At 39.5% G+C, this 16,582-nt stretch overlaps 1 protein-coding gene across 2 annotated transcripts in view; it reads left to right on the top strand.

Annotated features, from left to right (window-relative positions):
- The first annotated feature begins 6,093 nt into the window (after positions 1-6,093).
- Positions 6,094-16,582, top strand: part of RPA2 (Replication protein A2) — a 41,115-nt gene continuing 30,626 nt past the window's right edge. For both annotated transcript variants that reach the window (XR_011393537.1, XM_070096907.1), the window contains exon 1: positions 6,094-6,250. Coding sequence is in view for 1 of the 2 variants with exons in the window: in XM_070096907.1 (XP_069953008.1) it covers positions 6,232-6,250 (19 nt within the window). In the remaining variant the exon portion in view is untranslated. The remainder of the gene's footprint in view (positions 6,251-16,582) is intronic.

Below are 16,582 nucleotides of genomic sequence, written 5' to 3'. Positions count from 1 at the left end.
TCGCCATCCAGTGGCGTTATCAATACAAGAGCATACGTCTTGACATAAGGTCCTTGAACTGTATTAATAAAGCCATTGGATGGCGAAACGTCTACAAAAAAAGATATCCAGATGTTGCACATGTGTCTAATTATTCCTCTTGTCAGTACTGAATACCAATTATGTATAGACAATATATGCCGTGTGAGTAGCTGTCGGCTACATTGTTGACTGATCAAAACCATTTACAACACTGAGAACTCAACACGGAGGTGGCTTCTCAGAGAGATGTGGAGAACTTGGTTTTATGGGATACAGGGGATACCTTTCTCAGATTACGCAACGAATGAAACACATCTAGTTCCTCTAGGAGTAACTGCACGATCCAAGAATTTATTTCTGTTTCTAGAAATTGATGTTTTGAAGCCATAATCTTTAGATTAACTTGAAATATTTATTTAGTAAATTTTCAAGAAATATACCAGTTGGGTTTTATTAATCTAGAAAATGTTTTCTGGGATGAACAAAGTCTAGCAAAGAAAGCATTCACCTGTGATAGTCAAAACAGCTGTCAGGTCTTGGCTTTCCTTATCAACTGGCTTCCACAGTCAATTCCAGAGTAAGTCTCAAGTGGAGAAAGCTTTGTATATATATAACAATAAATTATTGGGAGCAGAAAACAATCGGAAATCATGTTTATATTCAGTTTTTAAAAACAATTACAGGCGGCAATTATTAGAGAACTTCATAAGCCAACACGTCAAGGATGCTTCAAGACTGAGAGGAGAGGGTGAGCCAGCGAGGTTGGACCTGATCGTCACACTAAATGATGCAGATTTAGTCAAAATCGGCTTTGAAGCACTAGTCAGAGATGCAGATTACATGGTCCTGAGATCTGAGTATTTCGTGGAGGTAAAATTGGAGAGGAATACACAAAGGGAACAAGAAACTCAAATGAAACTATGAAACACGAAATCATAATAACACGATTGTCAGCAAACCACGGTATGGGTGGGATTAGAACTCATGGCAAATGAGTAAGCTTATGCACTTGCCTGAATTTTACGACTCACTTACCATGAGTTCTAACTCCATCCGTACCGTGGTTTGAAATTATGAAAGGCGTATATGTGACGATGAGAGATTTCCTGAGGTAAGTACAGTGGAAAGGGAACTTGAAAAAAAGACAACAGACGACATGATTCAAAGACTAGCCAAGGAATGCCGGGAAGGTAGAACTAAGAAAAACGCTTCGTGTGGGGTAGACTAGTAGTAGAAAAAAAAACAAGAGCTGATGGTTTACCCAGAACTATAGGGGGCACAAAAAAAGATGCGCTAAAGCATGGAAAACATCTAGGAAATAGAGAACAGAAGAAAACAACTATGAAAAAGAGTCATGTGTGAATGTTCAGCTAAATATGATATGAATACGTTATGCAGCAAAGCACTAGTGCAACAAGCTGTGTAGTATGAAAGGCGAAGTTGGAAGCAAACCAACTTCACAGTAACATTAAGAGGAAAATGTGCACAAGGAATCAAATAAGAGGATGAAGAAGTTTGATGGAGAACTCATAAAGAATAACAAGAAAAATAATGTAAGAAATTTAAGAAAAGATTTAATGAAGCATTGTCTGAGGCAATAGAAACATTTCTGGACAACCCTGAGGAGAGGACAGTAGCAACTAGACCCCTCAAGGAAGGTTCCTTGGTGTTGGTGAGGGGCTCTTGATTTAGGGAATTGGATCTGTGCTCCAGTTCCCCGAATTAAGCCTGAATGCCTTCCACATCCCCCCCCCCCAGGCGCTGTATAATCCTCCGGGTTTAGCGCTTCCCCCTTGATTATAATAATAATAATAATAATAATAGCAACTAGTATTACCTCAGCAAGGAAAGAGGTGAAGACGCTACTAAGTAAATTGTATACAAAGAAAGACATGGGACCTGATTATGTATCACCTTGGTTACTGATAAGCAGTACAGAACTTCGCTGCTTGTTGCTGCGTGAGGTGACATTTGGTGGCTAGTTGGCCTAGTGAGTTACCACATATTGTTCTCCTGTTATTGACTGTTGGGAATCCTGCGTGTCTGTTTTTTGACTACCACCAGCAAGCCATACGTGTAAGCAGAGTAGCGGCACTTCTTTCTCGAACAGAATACAAAGGAAGATATCAGTAACCCTGTATATATAAGACCGGAGAGAACACGCAGTGGGAAGATGCAGCAGCCGCTCCGTAGGAAGTCGGGGAGTAGTCTGTGAGTGAACTAGGAAGCCAATGGAGGAAGTAACAAGGACAAAGTATAACGGCAGCGTCATGTCAGGTAATGTAATAGAACCAGGAGTTAGTTTAATATCTTTATTATGCACCCCATACCCATCCTGTGGGTGTTAGTCACAATTATTATTGTTATAATCAAAAAGAAGCGCTAAGCCACAAGGACTATACAAGATTACAGAGGTACATAATGGGTCCAAGGACTGGACCCCAAAGTTTTGATAGCTGAACAAGTTACATAGGTAATGAATTAGATCTGGTCACAATCATGACAAGTTACAAAGATAATTAGCTCCAGGTAGAGCTGGTCACAGTCATGACAAGTTACAAAGGTAATGAATCATAAATACGTCATGAACAAATTACAGAGTAATTGAGCAATTAAACATTCTAGGGAATGTATCATTGCCCCAACAACAGATGCTGCTAGGTGCCCGTCCCTCCTCGGCAGGACAGCCAGACAGCCATTGCAAACAGCAGCAGGTTGCGCGAGGATCTGCTGCTTGCAGGAGCACCAACGACCCTCCCCAAGAGATCAGCGACTCCGCTAGCAGCCCGAAGGAGAGCTGCCCTGGGGACGTGTCAACGTACTGGTGGACGCCAATTTGATTGCAGATCCCAGGCCCTCTGTAAAGGTGAGGGCGCAGCAGCTGTCACCTCTGTCTGCTGGTGGGGCTGTTGGTTGTTCCCACCTGGAGCCCTCCGGGTGTCCAGACATCCACCGTGCTCACGGATGTTGAAACTTGAGGAACTGAGTGCACACTGCCTGTGGCACACCTGACAGGTGCCTCGCGATCGAACTTCAAGGCGCTGTCCCTGCAGTGGAAGCTCCCGTGAGTCCGGCACACCCTGTGCCATCGCTGACATTGTGGGCTGGGAGGGAAAAAGTGTAATAGAACCGGGATAAATTTAGTATTATTATTATGCATGATCATGACAGTCCAGTGATTCAAACAGTGCCACTTAGAGACAGCATCACCATCATTCATGATCATGACAGTCCAGTGATTCAGACACTGGATTGTCACTTAGTGACAGTATCACCATCGTGCATGATCATGACAGTCCAGTGATTCAGACAATATCAATTAGTGACAGTATCACCATCGTGCATGATCATGACAGTCCAGTGATTCAGACAATATCAATTAGTGGCAGTATCACCATCATACATGATCATGACAGTCCAGTGATTCAAACAATGTCACTTAGTGACAGTGTCTTGAAGTATCTAATGTTGTTTGTGAACTCTACATTATATATATAAAATCTATATATTAACTACATTATATATTAACTCTACATTATATGTTACTGTACATTGTATATATTACTGTACATTGGTTATTGCTTATGTCTTAGTTTATCAAGTTACAATCAAGAACATTCATCCACTTACACAGCTTCCTCTCTTCCTTTCCCTATCCCTTTCACCTTTTTTTTCACCTTGACATTTGTTAACGCTAGCCATTCATTAAACTATCTGAGTGAATGGAAGGCTGAGCAAGTCATCAATAATAATTACAAGAGTAATTCGCAACATTAATGAGACTGGTTGACTCGCCTGGCCTGTGTTGCGACGTTTGCCGGCTACTTGAGCAACAACAATCCCGCCGTGGAGCACCACTTCACTGCCAGCCACCCTTAAGAACCAACTACCTCAAGTCCCTCCCAAAGGGCCAATCAGCTTGATGTAATTTGGGCAGGGTTATGCACATTCTTCTTCATTACAGTGAAAAATCCTTAGGCCCCTTATATACCCATGTATCGACTAACACAACCAGATGAGTAACACAGCTATCAAACTAACCATATTGAAAAAAAAAATGGTCGGGAATTAGATGTTTCCATTTCGCATGTATAGGCTAGCAGGCATACGCAAGTGTATTTCTGGAAACTACGTTTCAAGTAGAGCCAGTAATTTGTGATATATATTAGAGAATTTCAGTTGGCAGCGACTGGTGCAGCACACTGTCTGCTCGAGTGAATATATTCACCTGGATCGCTCCCCAAGATCTACTCCACCTGAATGGTTTGTTAAGTGCGGAATGGAATAGCATTGAGCATTACACAAATTTATATATTTATTTAAAAATAACTATCCTTAATTAAGTTTGCAATATATCACGTAGCCCCGCCCCTTGTACCCCAATACATGCGAAAGGCATAGTAGCTATACCTCAAAACCCTCAATAGGTCGAGGAGCTATAGCTCAACTCCTTCAACAGACCTAGAAGTTAGAGATAGAGATCAACAATTTCAAGAGGATCGTGAGGTTTCGATGTACACACTAAACCTGGTACCTGTTAAACACACACCAGAGGACCAGGAGCTGGAAGGGCAGCCATCATCAGGTGGTGAATGCTGGGTTTTTTGGATAACTAATCTGCTCACAGTGCATATGTTGTCCCTATCCGGACATAATATATACCTACATGGGATCAGATCTGATTAAATCTCATTCCACAGGCGCTGTATGATCTATAAGAGTTAGGCGCTCAACAGGAAATGTAATGATAATATGCAAATCAAGATGTGAAAGACACAGAGATTCAGAGCAGCGGCTCCAGTAACCCAGGACCCTGGACAACAAAAACAAAGATTTATTTGATCATGATACAGTATCCCGTAGCTGGGTTGGTAGTGTATTCAGCTCACACACTGACGTCCGTGGTTCGATCCCCGGTACGGGAATCGAACCCGGACACCTGCTGTCCTTATTCAACTAGCAGTAAAATAGGCACCTAGTAGAAGGCCGACTGGTGTGGGTCGCATCCTGGGACAAAATTGACCTAATTTGCCAGAAATTTTCTGCATAACAAGTAATTATCATACATAGTGACACGTTAATTACCTAGGATAAAACAAAGAAAGTCTAAGGTACTTATTTCCACTGGGGTCCTTGAGTTGTTCTTGTCCCCTGTATATACCTGGTGTTTCGGGGATAAACGCCCCAGCGACCCGGTCCATGACCAGACCTCGCGGTGGATCAAGACCTGATCAACCAGGTTGTTAATGCTGGCCGCACGCAAACCGACGTAGAAACGACATCCCGGCTGGTCAGGTACTGACTTCAGGTGTCTGTCCAGCTCCCTCTTGAAGATAGCCACGGGTATATTGGTAATCCCCGTTATGTGTGCTAGGGGGCAGTTGAACAGTCTTCAACCCCTGACACTTTTTGTGTTGTATCGTACTAATGGCGCCCCTGATTTTCACTGGGGGAGGTAAGAACAACTCAAGGACTCCAGTGGAAATAAGTCTTTTGTCTAAAATTTTTGGGGTTATCCTTGGTAATCTGCACACACATGTATTAATGGGTATGATAATTGTGCTTATGTATACCTATACCTAAATCAACATTATTCCCGGAGTCGGCACAGACAAGGTCCAGGGACATGCGCAAACCTAAATAAAACTTGCTCTCCCCCCAGAAAAAAAAACACACCACCAAAACAAACAGGCAACAAACCTCACATTCTCTCTCTCTTTTATTTACTAATAGAGTAAAAGTTGGATAAAAAAAAAAAACACTGGTGATGCCATTAGCGTATGATCTGGCATCACTGAAGTTCTCTCTACAACACCACTACAACACAGCCAACAAGTTTCACATTGTAATAATGTTGGTAGAATTACTGACTATTAATATGTTAAGTAAAAGGACACAAGTGCAACTAATGCGACATTTTTATTGTGTTTGCTCACCAGTAACTTGGTCAAGCCATTAGGGCTTCAGGGCGAAATGTGACGCAATAAAAATGTCGCATTAGTTGCACATGTCATTTTGCTTAACAAGCTTCACGTTCTTTCTATATTTTATTCAGTTAATTTCACTTTTTATTTCAGATCACATGTAGAACCTAGATAATATTTCCTTATTAGTGTTGTTATTATTGTTTGATCTGGCATCACTGTAGTTCCCGCCAAAACCCCACCATAATACAGACAACAACCTTCACCTTCTCTCTATTTTTCAATCATGTGGAACAGCACAGCAGGTAAGCTGTTTTAACAGCATTATATATGTATCAAGAGATATATATCTATCCTCTAAATTAAGGTATTGTGGCTGTTAGTGCCTAGGTGGACAGTAGCCTTGATTCACATGTGAGGTGTTTAACCTAACGTACTTCTAACTTTTTTTTTTTTTTTTTTTTGCCTTTTTTTTAATTCGTTTTCGAGATACCCCCCCCTACCAAGAGAGGGGCTCTTGATTCAAGCTCTTGGACCTCTCCTTCCTTTAATTGGATCGAGTCTGACACTATGGAAATAAGTTACCTAATTTTTTTTAATTATCCTAGGTAATTTTTTTTTATTTAACATTTGGATACATCGATAGTGCATTGCTACCAATTCTATGTGTTAATTACATAGTAGGAACACAAATTAGCTATATTGCGGTGCACATTATGTAGGAATTGGAATTGTCCAAAGATTACGTAATTGTACCAGAATAAACTTGCTTATTCCTCCCATTCCACGGGTACTTTATGGCCCCCTACGGGTTTAGCGCTACCCATGATTATAATAATGGGCCTAAGTCACCAACTACTACTTTGTGGAATTAAAAGACCACTGGAAATAAATCACTGAGTTTTTTTTTTTTTTTTTTTGGGGGGGGGGGGCTATCCTGGGTAATTTATACATATGTTACTAGGCATGATAATTGTACTTGTGTGCCTGTACCTAAATAGACTTGTTTACCAGTCCTGTTTGTAGATGGCACAACATTATCTAATCTTGATCCAGTTGTTCTCTACAATACAGTCAACAACAAACTTACTCTTGATATTGACAAGACCTTCTGCATGTTTGGGAATAAACCTGGAAATACTCAGTTTAGCTAAAAATTAATAATTCTCTCATAGGCAAAATGAGGGAAAATTCTTAGGTATACACCGTTCAATTCAACACTTGCACCCAACACGTATCATAAAATTTCTAAAACTGTGGGCCTTCTAACAGAAATACACAACTTTGTTCCTCGTGCAACATTACGCACTTCATACTGTTCACTAATCTATCCTTACCTCACTTATGGTATCTGTGCTTGAGGATCTACAACAGCAAACCACCTAAAACCTGTTGTTACCCTGCAGAAATCAGCTATTCAAATAATCATTCAGTCAGGTTACAGACAACACACACATCCCCACTGTTCAAGTCTTAGATTACTTGCTTTACAGAACAGTCATACCTGCTGTGCATTCTATGTATACAGTGTGTAGGACACTTGGTATGATCTTCAACCCAGTACTCCGACTCCTCCTGGAGAGCTGTAACATGGCACATACACATTACAAGAAATAAATACCCCTCTGACATACCACAAGTTTGACTCGACCTATCTAAGAACTCCTTGTTAGTAAAGGGCCCCTAAATTAAGATTTCCCTTCCAGAAAATGCGAAAAAATTCTCAATCTGCCACTTGCTTTGAAAAAATAGAGCATCTCCATCATCTGATCAAAACTCTGTATAACCAAATTATTAAAACCCAATTTATCAGCATCAACCCTGTTTATCCAAATCATATTAACATTTATATTTTTTTCACTATCACCATTTTATTTCTTTGTCATAACCACTACATACATAATAACAAATTGTCTTAAAAATTCATAATCATAAACCAAATTTTTAAGAGTAAATGTCCGAGACTGTAAACTTTAGCATTCAAATAAACCAACTTAATCGTATAAATTTTTTTTTTTTTTTTTTTTTTTTTATATCACACCGGCCGATTCCCACCAAGGCAGGGTGGCCTTGTCATTCACTCCATCACTGTCTTGCCAGAAGGGTGCCCTACAGTTTTTAAATGCAACATTAAGAGTTTACTTCCCATCTCCAGGACTCAAGTCCGGCCTGCCGGTTTCCCTGAATGTTACGCTCACAAAAGCACGTCAAGTATTAAAAACCATTTGTCTCCATTCACTCCTATCAAACACGCTCACTGCCTGCTTCCAAGCCCCTCGCACAAAAACCTCCTTTAGAGCACTACAGACTCACTCTTGATCATTCTGTTTCGCTCCATCTCTCTAAAACCACCTCAACAACCCTTCCTCAGCCCTCTGGACAACAGTTTTGGTAATCCCGCAAACTTCCAAACTTTCTCTGCATTATATTCACCCACATTTCAGACATGACAGCATTCTCGCTGCAACCCACCCACGCTTCACACCCATATAAGAGCGTTGGTAAAACTATACTCTCAACATCAAGGACAAAGTTCTTTGTCTCCACAGACTCCTAACACCACTCACTCTTTTTCCCTCATAATTTATTTCACCTCATCTTTCATAGACCCATCCGCTGATCCACTTATCTGAATACGTTCACCTCCTCCATACTCTCTCCCTCCAATCTGATATTCAATCTTTCATCACCTAATCTTTTTGTTATCCTCATACACTCTTTCCTGTATTCACCTTTAATTTTCTTCTTTTGCACAACCAAATTCATCCACCAATCTCTGCAACTTCTCTTCAGAAAAGAGCACAGTGTCATCAGCAAAGAGCAGCTGTGACAACTCCCAAATCTTTTAACTCCACGCCTCTTGCCAAGACCCTCGCATTTACTTCTCTTACAACCCCATCTATAAATATATTAAACAACCACGACATCACACATCCTTGTCTAAACTTTTACTGGGAAAAAATTTCCCTCTTTCCTACATACTCTAACTTGAGCCTCACTATCCTCGTAAAAACTCTTCACTGCTTTCAGTAACCTACCTCCTACACCATACACTTGCAACATCTGCCACATTGCCCCCCTATCCACCCTGTCATACGCCTTTTCGTATAAATGTCTGTAGTTATTGTAAGTTAATCTTAAGGCTGTCCAAAGTACATGTACTTGCATAACCAGGGGCTTTCTATAAAGTATGCCAAATATGCAAACTATTCCTGGACCAATTATATTATGTAATTTATAAGGATTATTATTATTTTGCTATGCATACAGCCTAAGTACACCATAAAGGAAGTAAGCATTTCCTGTACAAATTATTATTGTGGGAAGTATTACTGAAAATATTACTGTTTAGCAGCATATCTGAACAAATTAACCCTTAGTATTGAGCTGTGTCACATGGCTGGCCAAATGTTAACAGATGGGTACCTTTGATATATCTTTGAAGAGTTTCGAGAGTTTATCTACTGAGTTCGGCCATGGGCCAGGCTCGTCTGGTGCTTGCCTGGTCAACCAGGTTGTTGCTGCTGGAGTCATGCTGTCCCACATATCCATTACAGCCTGGTTGATCTGGTACCTGGTGAAGATACTTGTCCAGTTTCCTCTTGAAGGCTTTTGTACTTGTTCCAGCCGTGTTTCTGATATCTTCTAGTAAGACGTTAAATAGTCTGGGACCCCGGATATTGATACGGTGTTCCCTTATTGTCCCCACCGCACCCCTGCTCCTCACTGGGTTTATTTTACACTTTCTCCCATCTCTCACTCCAGTATATGTTGTTATGGCAGTGTGCAGATTTGGGACCAGGCCCTCTAGTATTTTCCAGGTATATATTATCGTGTATCTTTCTCCTCCGCTCAATGAATACATGTTCAAGACTTGCAGGTGTTCCCAGTAGTTTAGGTACTATACAGGCTCAGTGTGAGCCATAAACGATCTCTGTATTTGTTCCAGCTCCGATATTTCTCCTGCTTTGAACAGGACCGTCAGCACTGAGCAATATTCTAAGTGAGGGAGCACTAGCGATTTTGAAGAGTGTCACCATTGGCATTATTTCCGTTGTTTTGAAAATTCTCAATACCCACCCTGTCATCTTCCTGGCTGTCGTGATCTTTGTCTTGTTATGGTCTTTAAAAGAAAGGTCAGCCGACATAATTATTCCCAGGTCTTTTACGTGTTCCTTACATTCTATTTGGTGACCCTCTTGAGTTTTGTATATAGTGTTCCTTTTGAGTTCTTCATTCTTTCCATACCTAAGCAGCTGGAACTTGTCACCATTGAACGTCGTGTTGTTCTCCACTGCCCACTGGAAAACCCTATTTATGTCTTCCTGTACTTTTTCAGTGTCCTCTACCATAGTGACTTTCATGCTTATTTTAGTGTTATCTGCAAATGATGATACAAAAGTGTGCTGGGTGTTTTTGTCTGTCTGCTATGAGGATGAGAAACAGCAGAGGACAGTGCCTTTGGGCACTGAGCTTTTGACCTCGCTGATGCTGGATGTTTCCTTGTTCACTACTACTTTTTGTGTTGTGTGTTAGGAAACCGAAAATCCATCTGTCTACCTTCCCCGTAATGCCCATGGCCTTCATTTTGTACACTGTCACTCCATGATCGCATTTGTCAAACGCCTTTGCAAAATCTGTATAAATCACATCTGCGTTTTGGGTCAGTATGGATGACTGAGTAAGGTTAAGAAAGTACAGTGGCCCCTTGGTATACGTCCTTAATCTGTTCCAGGACCTTGGATTTGTACCAAACAGGACATATACCAAATGAATTTTTCCGTAAGAAATATAGGGAAAACAATCCGTTCCTGTGAAAAATAATCCTATTGTTATTGGCATATTATACATTAATGGGGTTGTATAAAATAATTTAAACATTGCTTAATACTAAAATATGTAATTTAAATACTGCTTAATACTAAAATATGTAATTTAAATACTGCTTAATATAAAATACATACATAAATACAAAAGAATTAGATGAAATAAATGCAAATTTAACCTCTCTACTTTGCTGAAAAGAGTCGAGTGCCTACTAGGATAGTGCTGAGAAGGGAGGAGGAGGAAATGTTATTGTTTGGAAGGAGAATCCCCTTCTCTTTTGTCTCTTTTCCCTATTTGGACTTGGTTGAAGCTCACCAGGTTTGACTTTTATTAAAAATCTGTCCAAAGAACTTTGCTTCTGCCTTCTCCTCAGGAAGTTTTGGAAATGTGACATTGTCTGGTCATTCCAGACCGTGCTATTATGGCTTATTTGGGCTTCGTTGGGGGTTGGCACTTCTCTGCAAAGTTTTTGACATCCATCCATTTGGCAAAGATTTCCTGTATTAATGAAGTAGGGGGTTTCTTCTGTCTCTTCTGAGCCTGAAGAGAGTGCATCCATCTTAGTCTTGTCCTTCTCCTTCTCAAGTTCCTGCAGCTCCTCAGTGGTCAGCTCTCTCCTGTGCCCCTCCACTAACTCCTCCACATCACCACTCGCATCCAGACCCATGGACCTGCCCAGAGACAACATCTTCCACTATAGACACAGCCTCCAAGCCCTCAGAGTCCTTCTCAGCCACTGCTTCTGACCACAGATTCCTCCAAGCAGAGTTCATTGTTCTGTATAAAACTTCCTGCCAGGCTTTGTCAATGAGAGTTATGCAATGGGTGATAGTAAAGTGATCTTTCCAAAACTCTGTGTCAGAGGTCACTTCAAAGCACCTCTGGAATAGTGCTTTAGTGTAGAGTTTCTTGAAATTACTGATGACCTGCTGATCCAAAACTCTCGGCCTCCACAAATTCCCTAAACTCTGTAACAAAATCATTGGCGGTATCTTTATCAGCACTGGCTCTAGCACGCGAGTCGTATTCCAAACAAAGGTCGTATACCAAGCAAAAATTTTTGCTTCTAAACAGGACTTCTACCAAGTTGGATTTATTCCAAAGCAGATGTATATGGAGGTACCACTGTACGTTTATTTTGGTACAATCACACAGTTACCTAGGTTCATTTGAGGTTGTTAGGTTACATTTACCATTTGCACGACAAAATGTCATCTGAGCTGTAAAATGAATTTAATATTGTATACTAATTCAAGCCATGATTAATTGGCTGAAATCTGTTGTATGACGTATGGGGCTTGTGCTAACACCTATGGTATGTAGAAATATACCTAATCTGTGCTGTATTACATAGTATGGATTTGGTGCTTTCCCTTGGATATTATATATATATATATATATATATATATATATATATATATATATATATATATATATATATATATATATATATATATATATATATATATATATATATATATATATATATATATATATATATATATATATATATATATATATATATATATATATATATATATATATATATATATATATATATATATATATATATATATATATATATATATATATATATATATATATATATATTTATTTTTATTTTATTTTTTGTTTATTTATTTATATATATTTATTTATTTTTATTTATTTATCTATTTTTTTATTTATTTATTTATTTATTTAATTATTTTTTTTATTTATTTATATATACATATATACATATATATAAATAAATTATATATTTATTTATTTATATATTTATTTATATATTTATTTATTTATATATTTATTTATCTATTTATTTATTTATTTATTTATTTATTTAATTATTTTTTTGGTCACACTTCACAGACACGCACATGCATATATATATATACATACATCTAGGTTTTTCCTCCTTTTTCTAAATAGCTCTTGTTCTTTTTTATTTCTTCTATTGTCCATGGGGGAAGTGGAAAAGAATCTTTCCTCCGTAAGCCATGCGTGTCGTATGAGGCGACTAAAATGCCGGGAGCAATGGGCTAGTAACCCCTTCTCCTGTATACAATTACTAAAAAAGAGAAGAAGAAAAACTTTATAAAACTGGGTTGCTTAAATGTGCGTGGATGTAGTGCGGATGACAAGAAACAGATGATTGCTGATGTTATGAATGAAAAGAAGTTGGATGTCCTGGCCCTAAGCGAAACAAAGCTGAAGGGGGTAGGAGAGTTTCAGTGGGGGGAAATAAATGGGATTAAATCTGGAGTATCTGAGAGAGTTAGAGCAAAGGAAGGGGTAGCAGTAATGTTAAATGATCAGTTATGGAAGGAGAAAAGAGAATATGAATGTGTAAATTCAAGAATTATGTGGATTAAAGTAAAGGTTGGATGCGAGAAGTGGGTCATAATAAGCGTGTATGCACCTGGAGAAGAGAGGAATGCAGAGGAGAGAGAGAGATTTTGGGAGATGTTAAGTGAATGTATAGGAGCCTTTGAACCAAGTGAGAGAGTAATTGTGGTAGGGGACTTGAATGCTAAAGTAGGAGAAACTTTTAGAGAGGGTGTGGTAGGTAAGTTTGGGGTGCCAGGTGTAAATGATAATGGGAGCCCTTTGATTGAACTTTGTATAGAAAGGGGTTTAGTTATAGGTAATACATATTTTAAGAAAAAGAGGATAAATAAGTATACACGATATGATGTAGGGCGAAATGACAGTAGTTTGTTGGATTATGTATTGGTAGATAAAAGACTGTTGAGTAGACTTCAGGATGTACATGTTTATAGAGGGGCCACAGATATATCAGATCACTTTCTAGTTGTAGCTACACTGAGAGTAAAAGGTAGATGGGATACAAGGAGAATAGAAGCATCAGGGAAGAGAGAGGTGAAGGTTTATAAACTAAAAGAGGAGGCAGTTAGGGTAAGATATAAACAGCTATTGGAGGATAGATGGGCTAATGAGAGCATAGGCAATGGGGTCGAAGAGGTATGGGGTAGGTTTAAAAATGTAGTGTTAGAGTGTTCAGCAGAAGTTTGTGGTTACAGGAAAGTGGGTGCAGGAGGGAAGAGGAGCGATTGGTGGAATGATGATGTAAAGAGAGTAGTAAGGGAGAAAAAAGTTAGCATATGAGAAGTTTTTACAAAGTAGAAGTGATGCAAGGAGGGAAGAGTATATGGAGAAAAAGAGAGAAGTTAAGAGAGTGGTGTGAAGCAATGTAAAAAGAGAGCAAATGAGAGAGTGGGTGAGATGTTATCAACAAATTTTGTTGAAAAATAAGAAAAAGTTTTGGAGTGAGATTAACAAGTTAAGAAAGCCTAGAGAACAAATGGATTTGTCAGTTAAAAATAGGAGAGGAGAGTTATTAAATGGAGAGTTAGAGGTATTGGGAAGATGGAAGGAATATTTTGAAGAATTGTTAAATGTTGATGAAGATAGGGAAGCTGTGATTTCGTGTATAGGGCAAGGAGGAATAACATCTTGTAGGAGTGAGGAAGAGCCAGTTGTGAGTGTGGGGGAAGTTCGTGAGGCAGTAAGCAAAATGAAAGGGGGGTAAGGCAGCTGGGATTGATGGGATAAAGATAGAAATGTTAAAAGCAGGTGGGGATATAGTTTTGGAGTGGTTGGTGCAATTATTTAATAAATGTATGGAAGAGGGTAAGGTACCTAGGGATTGGCAGAGAGCATGCATAGTTCCTTTGTATAAAGGCAAAGGGGATAAAAGAGAGTGCAAAAATTATAGGGGGATAAGTCTGTTGAGTGTACCTGGTAAAATGTATGGTAGAGTTATAATTGAAAGAATTAAGAGTAAGACGGAGAATAGGATAGCAGATGAACAAGGAGGCTTTAGGAAAGGTAGGGGGTGTGTGGACCAGGTGTTTACAGTGAAACATATAAGTGAACAGTATTTAGATAAGGCTAAAGAGGTCTTTGTGGCATTTATGGATTTGGAAAAGGCGTATGACAGGGTGGATAGGGGGGCAATGTGGCAGATGTTGCAAGTGTATGGTGTAGGAGGTAGGTTACTGAAAGCAGTGAAGAGTTTTTACGAGGATAGTGAGGCTCAAGTTAGAGTATGTAGGAAAGAGGGAAATTTTTTCCCAGTAAAAGTAGGCCTTAGACAAGGATGTGTGATGTCACCGTGGTTGTTTAATATACATAGATGGGGTTGTAAGAGAAGTAAATGCGAGGGTCTTGGCAAGAGGCGTGGAGTTAAAAGATAAAGAATCACACACAAAGTGGGAGTTGTCACAGCTGCTCTTTGCTGATGACACTGTGCTCTTGGGAGATTCTGAAGAGAAGTTGCAGAGATTGGTGGATGAATTTGGTAGGGTGTGCAAAAGAAGAAAATTAAAGGTGAATACAGGAAAGAGTAAGGTTATGAGGATAACAAAAAGATTAGGTGATGAAAGATTGAATATCAGATTGGAGGGAGAGAGTATGGAGGAGGTGAACGTATTCAGATATTTGGGAGTGGACGTGTCAGCGGATGGGTCTATGAAAGATGAGGTGAATCATAGAATTGATGAGGGAAAAAGAGTGAGTGGTGCACTTAGGAGTCTGTGGAGACAAAGAACTTTGTCCTTGGAGGCAAAGAGGGGAATGTATGAGAGTATAGTTTTACCAACGCTCTTATGTGGGTGTGAAGCGTGGGTGATGAATGTTGCAGCGAGGAGAAGGCTGGAGGCAGTGGAGATGTCATGTCTGAGGGCAATGTGTGGTGTGAATATAATGCAGAGAATTCGTAGTTTGGAAGTTAGGAGGAGGTGCGGGATTACCAAAACTGTTGTCCAGAGGGCTGAGGAAGGGTTGTTGAGGTGGTTCGGACATGTAGAGAGAATGGAGCGAAACAGAATGACTTCAAGAGTGTATCAGTCTGTAGTGGAAGGAAGGCGGGGTAGGGGTCGGCCTAGGAAAGGTTGGAGGGAGGGGGTAAAGGAGGTTTTGTGTGCGAGGGGCTTGGACTTCCAGGAGGCATGCATGAGCGTGTTTGATAGGAGTGAATGGAGACAAATGGTTTTTAATACTTGACGTGCTGTTGGAGTGTGAGCAAAGTAACATTTATGAAGGGATTCAGGGAAACCGGCAGGCCGGACTTGAGTCCTGGAGATGGGAAGTACAGTGCCTGCACTCTGAAGGAGGGGTGTTAATGTTGCAGTTTAAAAACTGTAGTGTAAAGCACCCTTCTGGCAAGACAGTGATGGAGTGAATGATGGTGAAAGTTTTTCTTTTTCGGGCCACCCTGCCTTGGTGGGAATCGGCCAGTGTGATAATAAAAAAAAAAAAATAATATATATATATATATACAGTGGACCCCCGGTTAACGATTTTAATCCGTGCAAGAGGGCTCATCGTTATGCGAAATAATCGTTATGCGAATGAATTTTCCCCATAAGAAATAATGGAAATAAAATTAATCCGTGCAAGACGCCCAAAAGTATGAAAAAATTTTTTTTTTACCACATGAAATGTTAATTTTAATACACACAAACTGAAAAAGGCATGCACAATTAAATGACACTTACTTTTATTGAAGATCTGTTTTTTTTTATGTTATCTGTTTTAAAAACATCACCTTGCCAGAATGCCCCATATCACACAAATCTTAGTTGGGAGAAGAAACATGTAAATAAACTTCACAATAAGGAAAAAATCTAAACACGAAGATCCCAGTGGAAATACAGTGGACCCCCGCATACCGATTTTAATCCGTGCAAGAGGGCTCATTGGTATGCGAAATAATCGGTATGCGAATGAATTTTCCCCATAAGAAATAATGGAAATCAAATTAATCCGTGCAAGACACCCAAAAG

The sequence above is a fragment of the Cherax quadricarinatus genome, chromosome 55 (genome assembly GCF_038502225.1).
Source record: "Cherax quadricarinatus isolate ZL_2023a chromosome 55, ASM3850222v1, whole genome shotgun sequence".
NCBI lineage: Eukaryota > Metazoa > Arthropoda > Malacostraca > Decapoda > Parastacidae > Cherax > Cherax quadricarinatus.
This window is presented reverse-complemented; position numbering and strand designations above follow the sequence as displayed.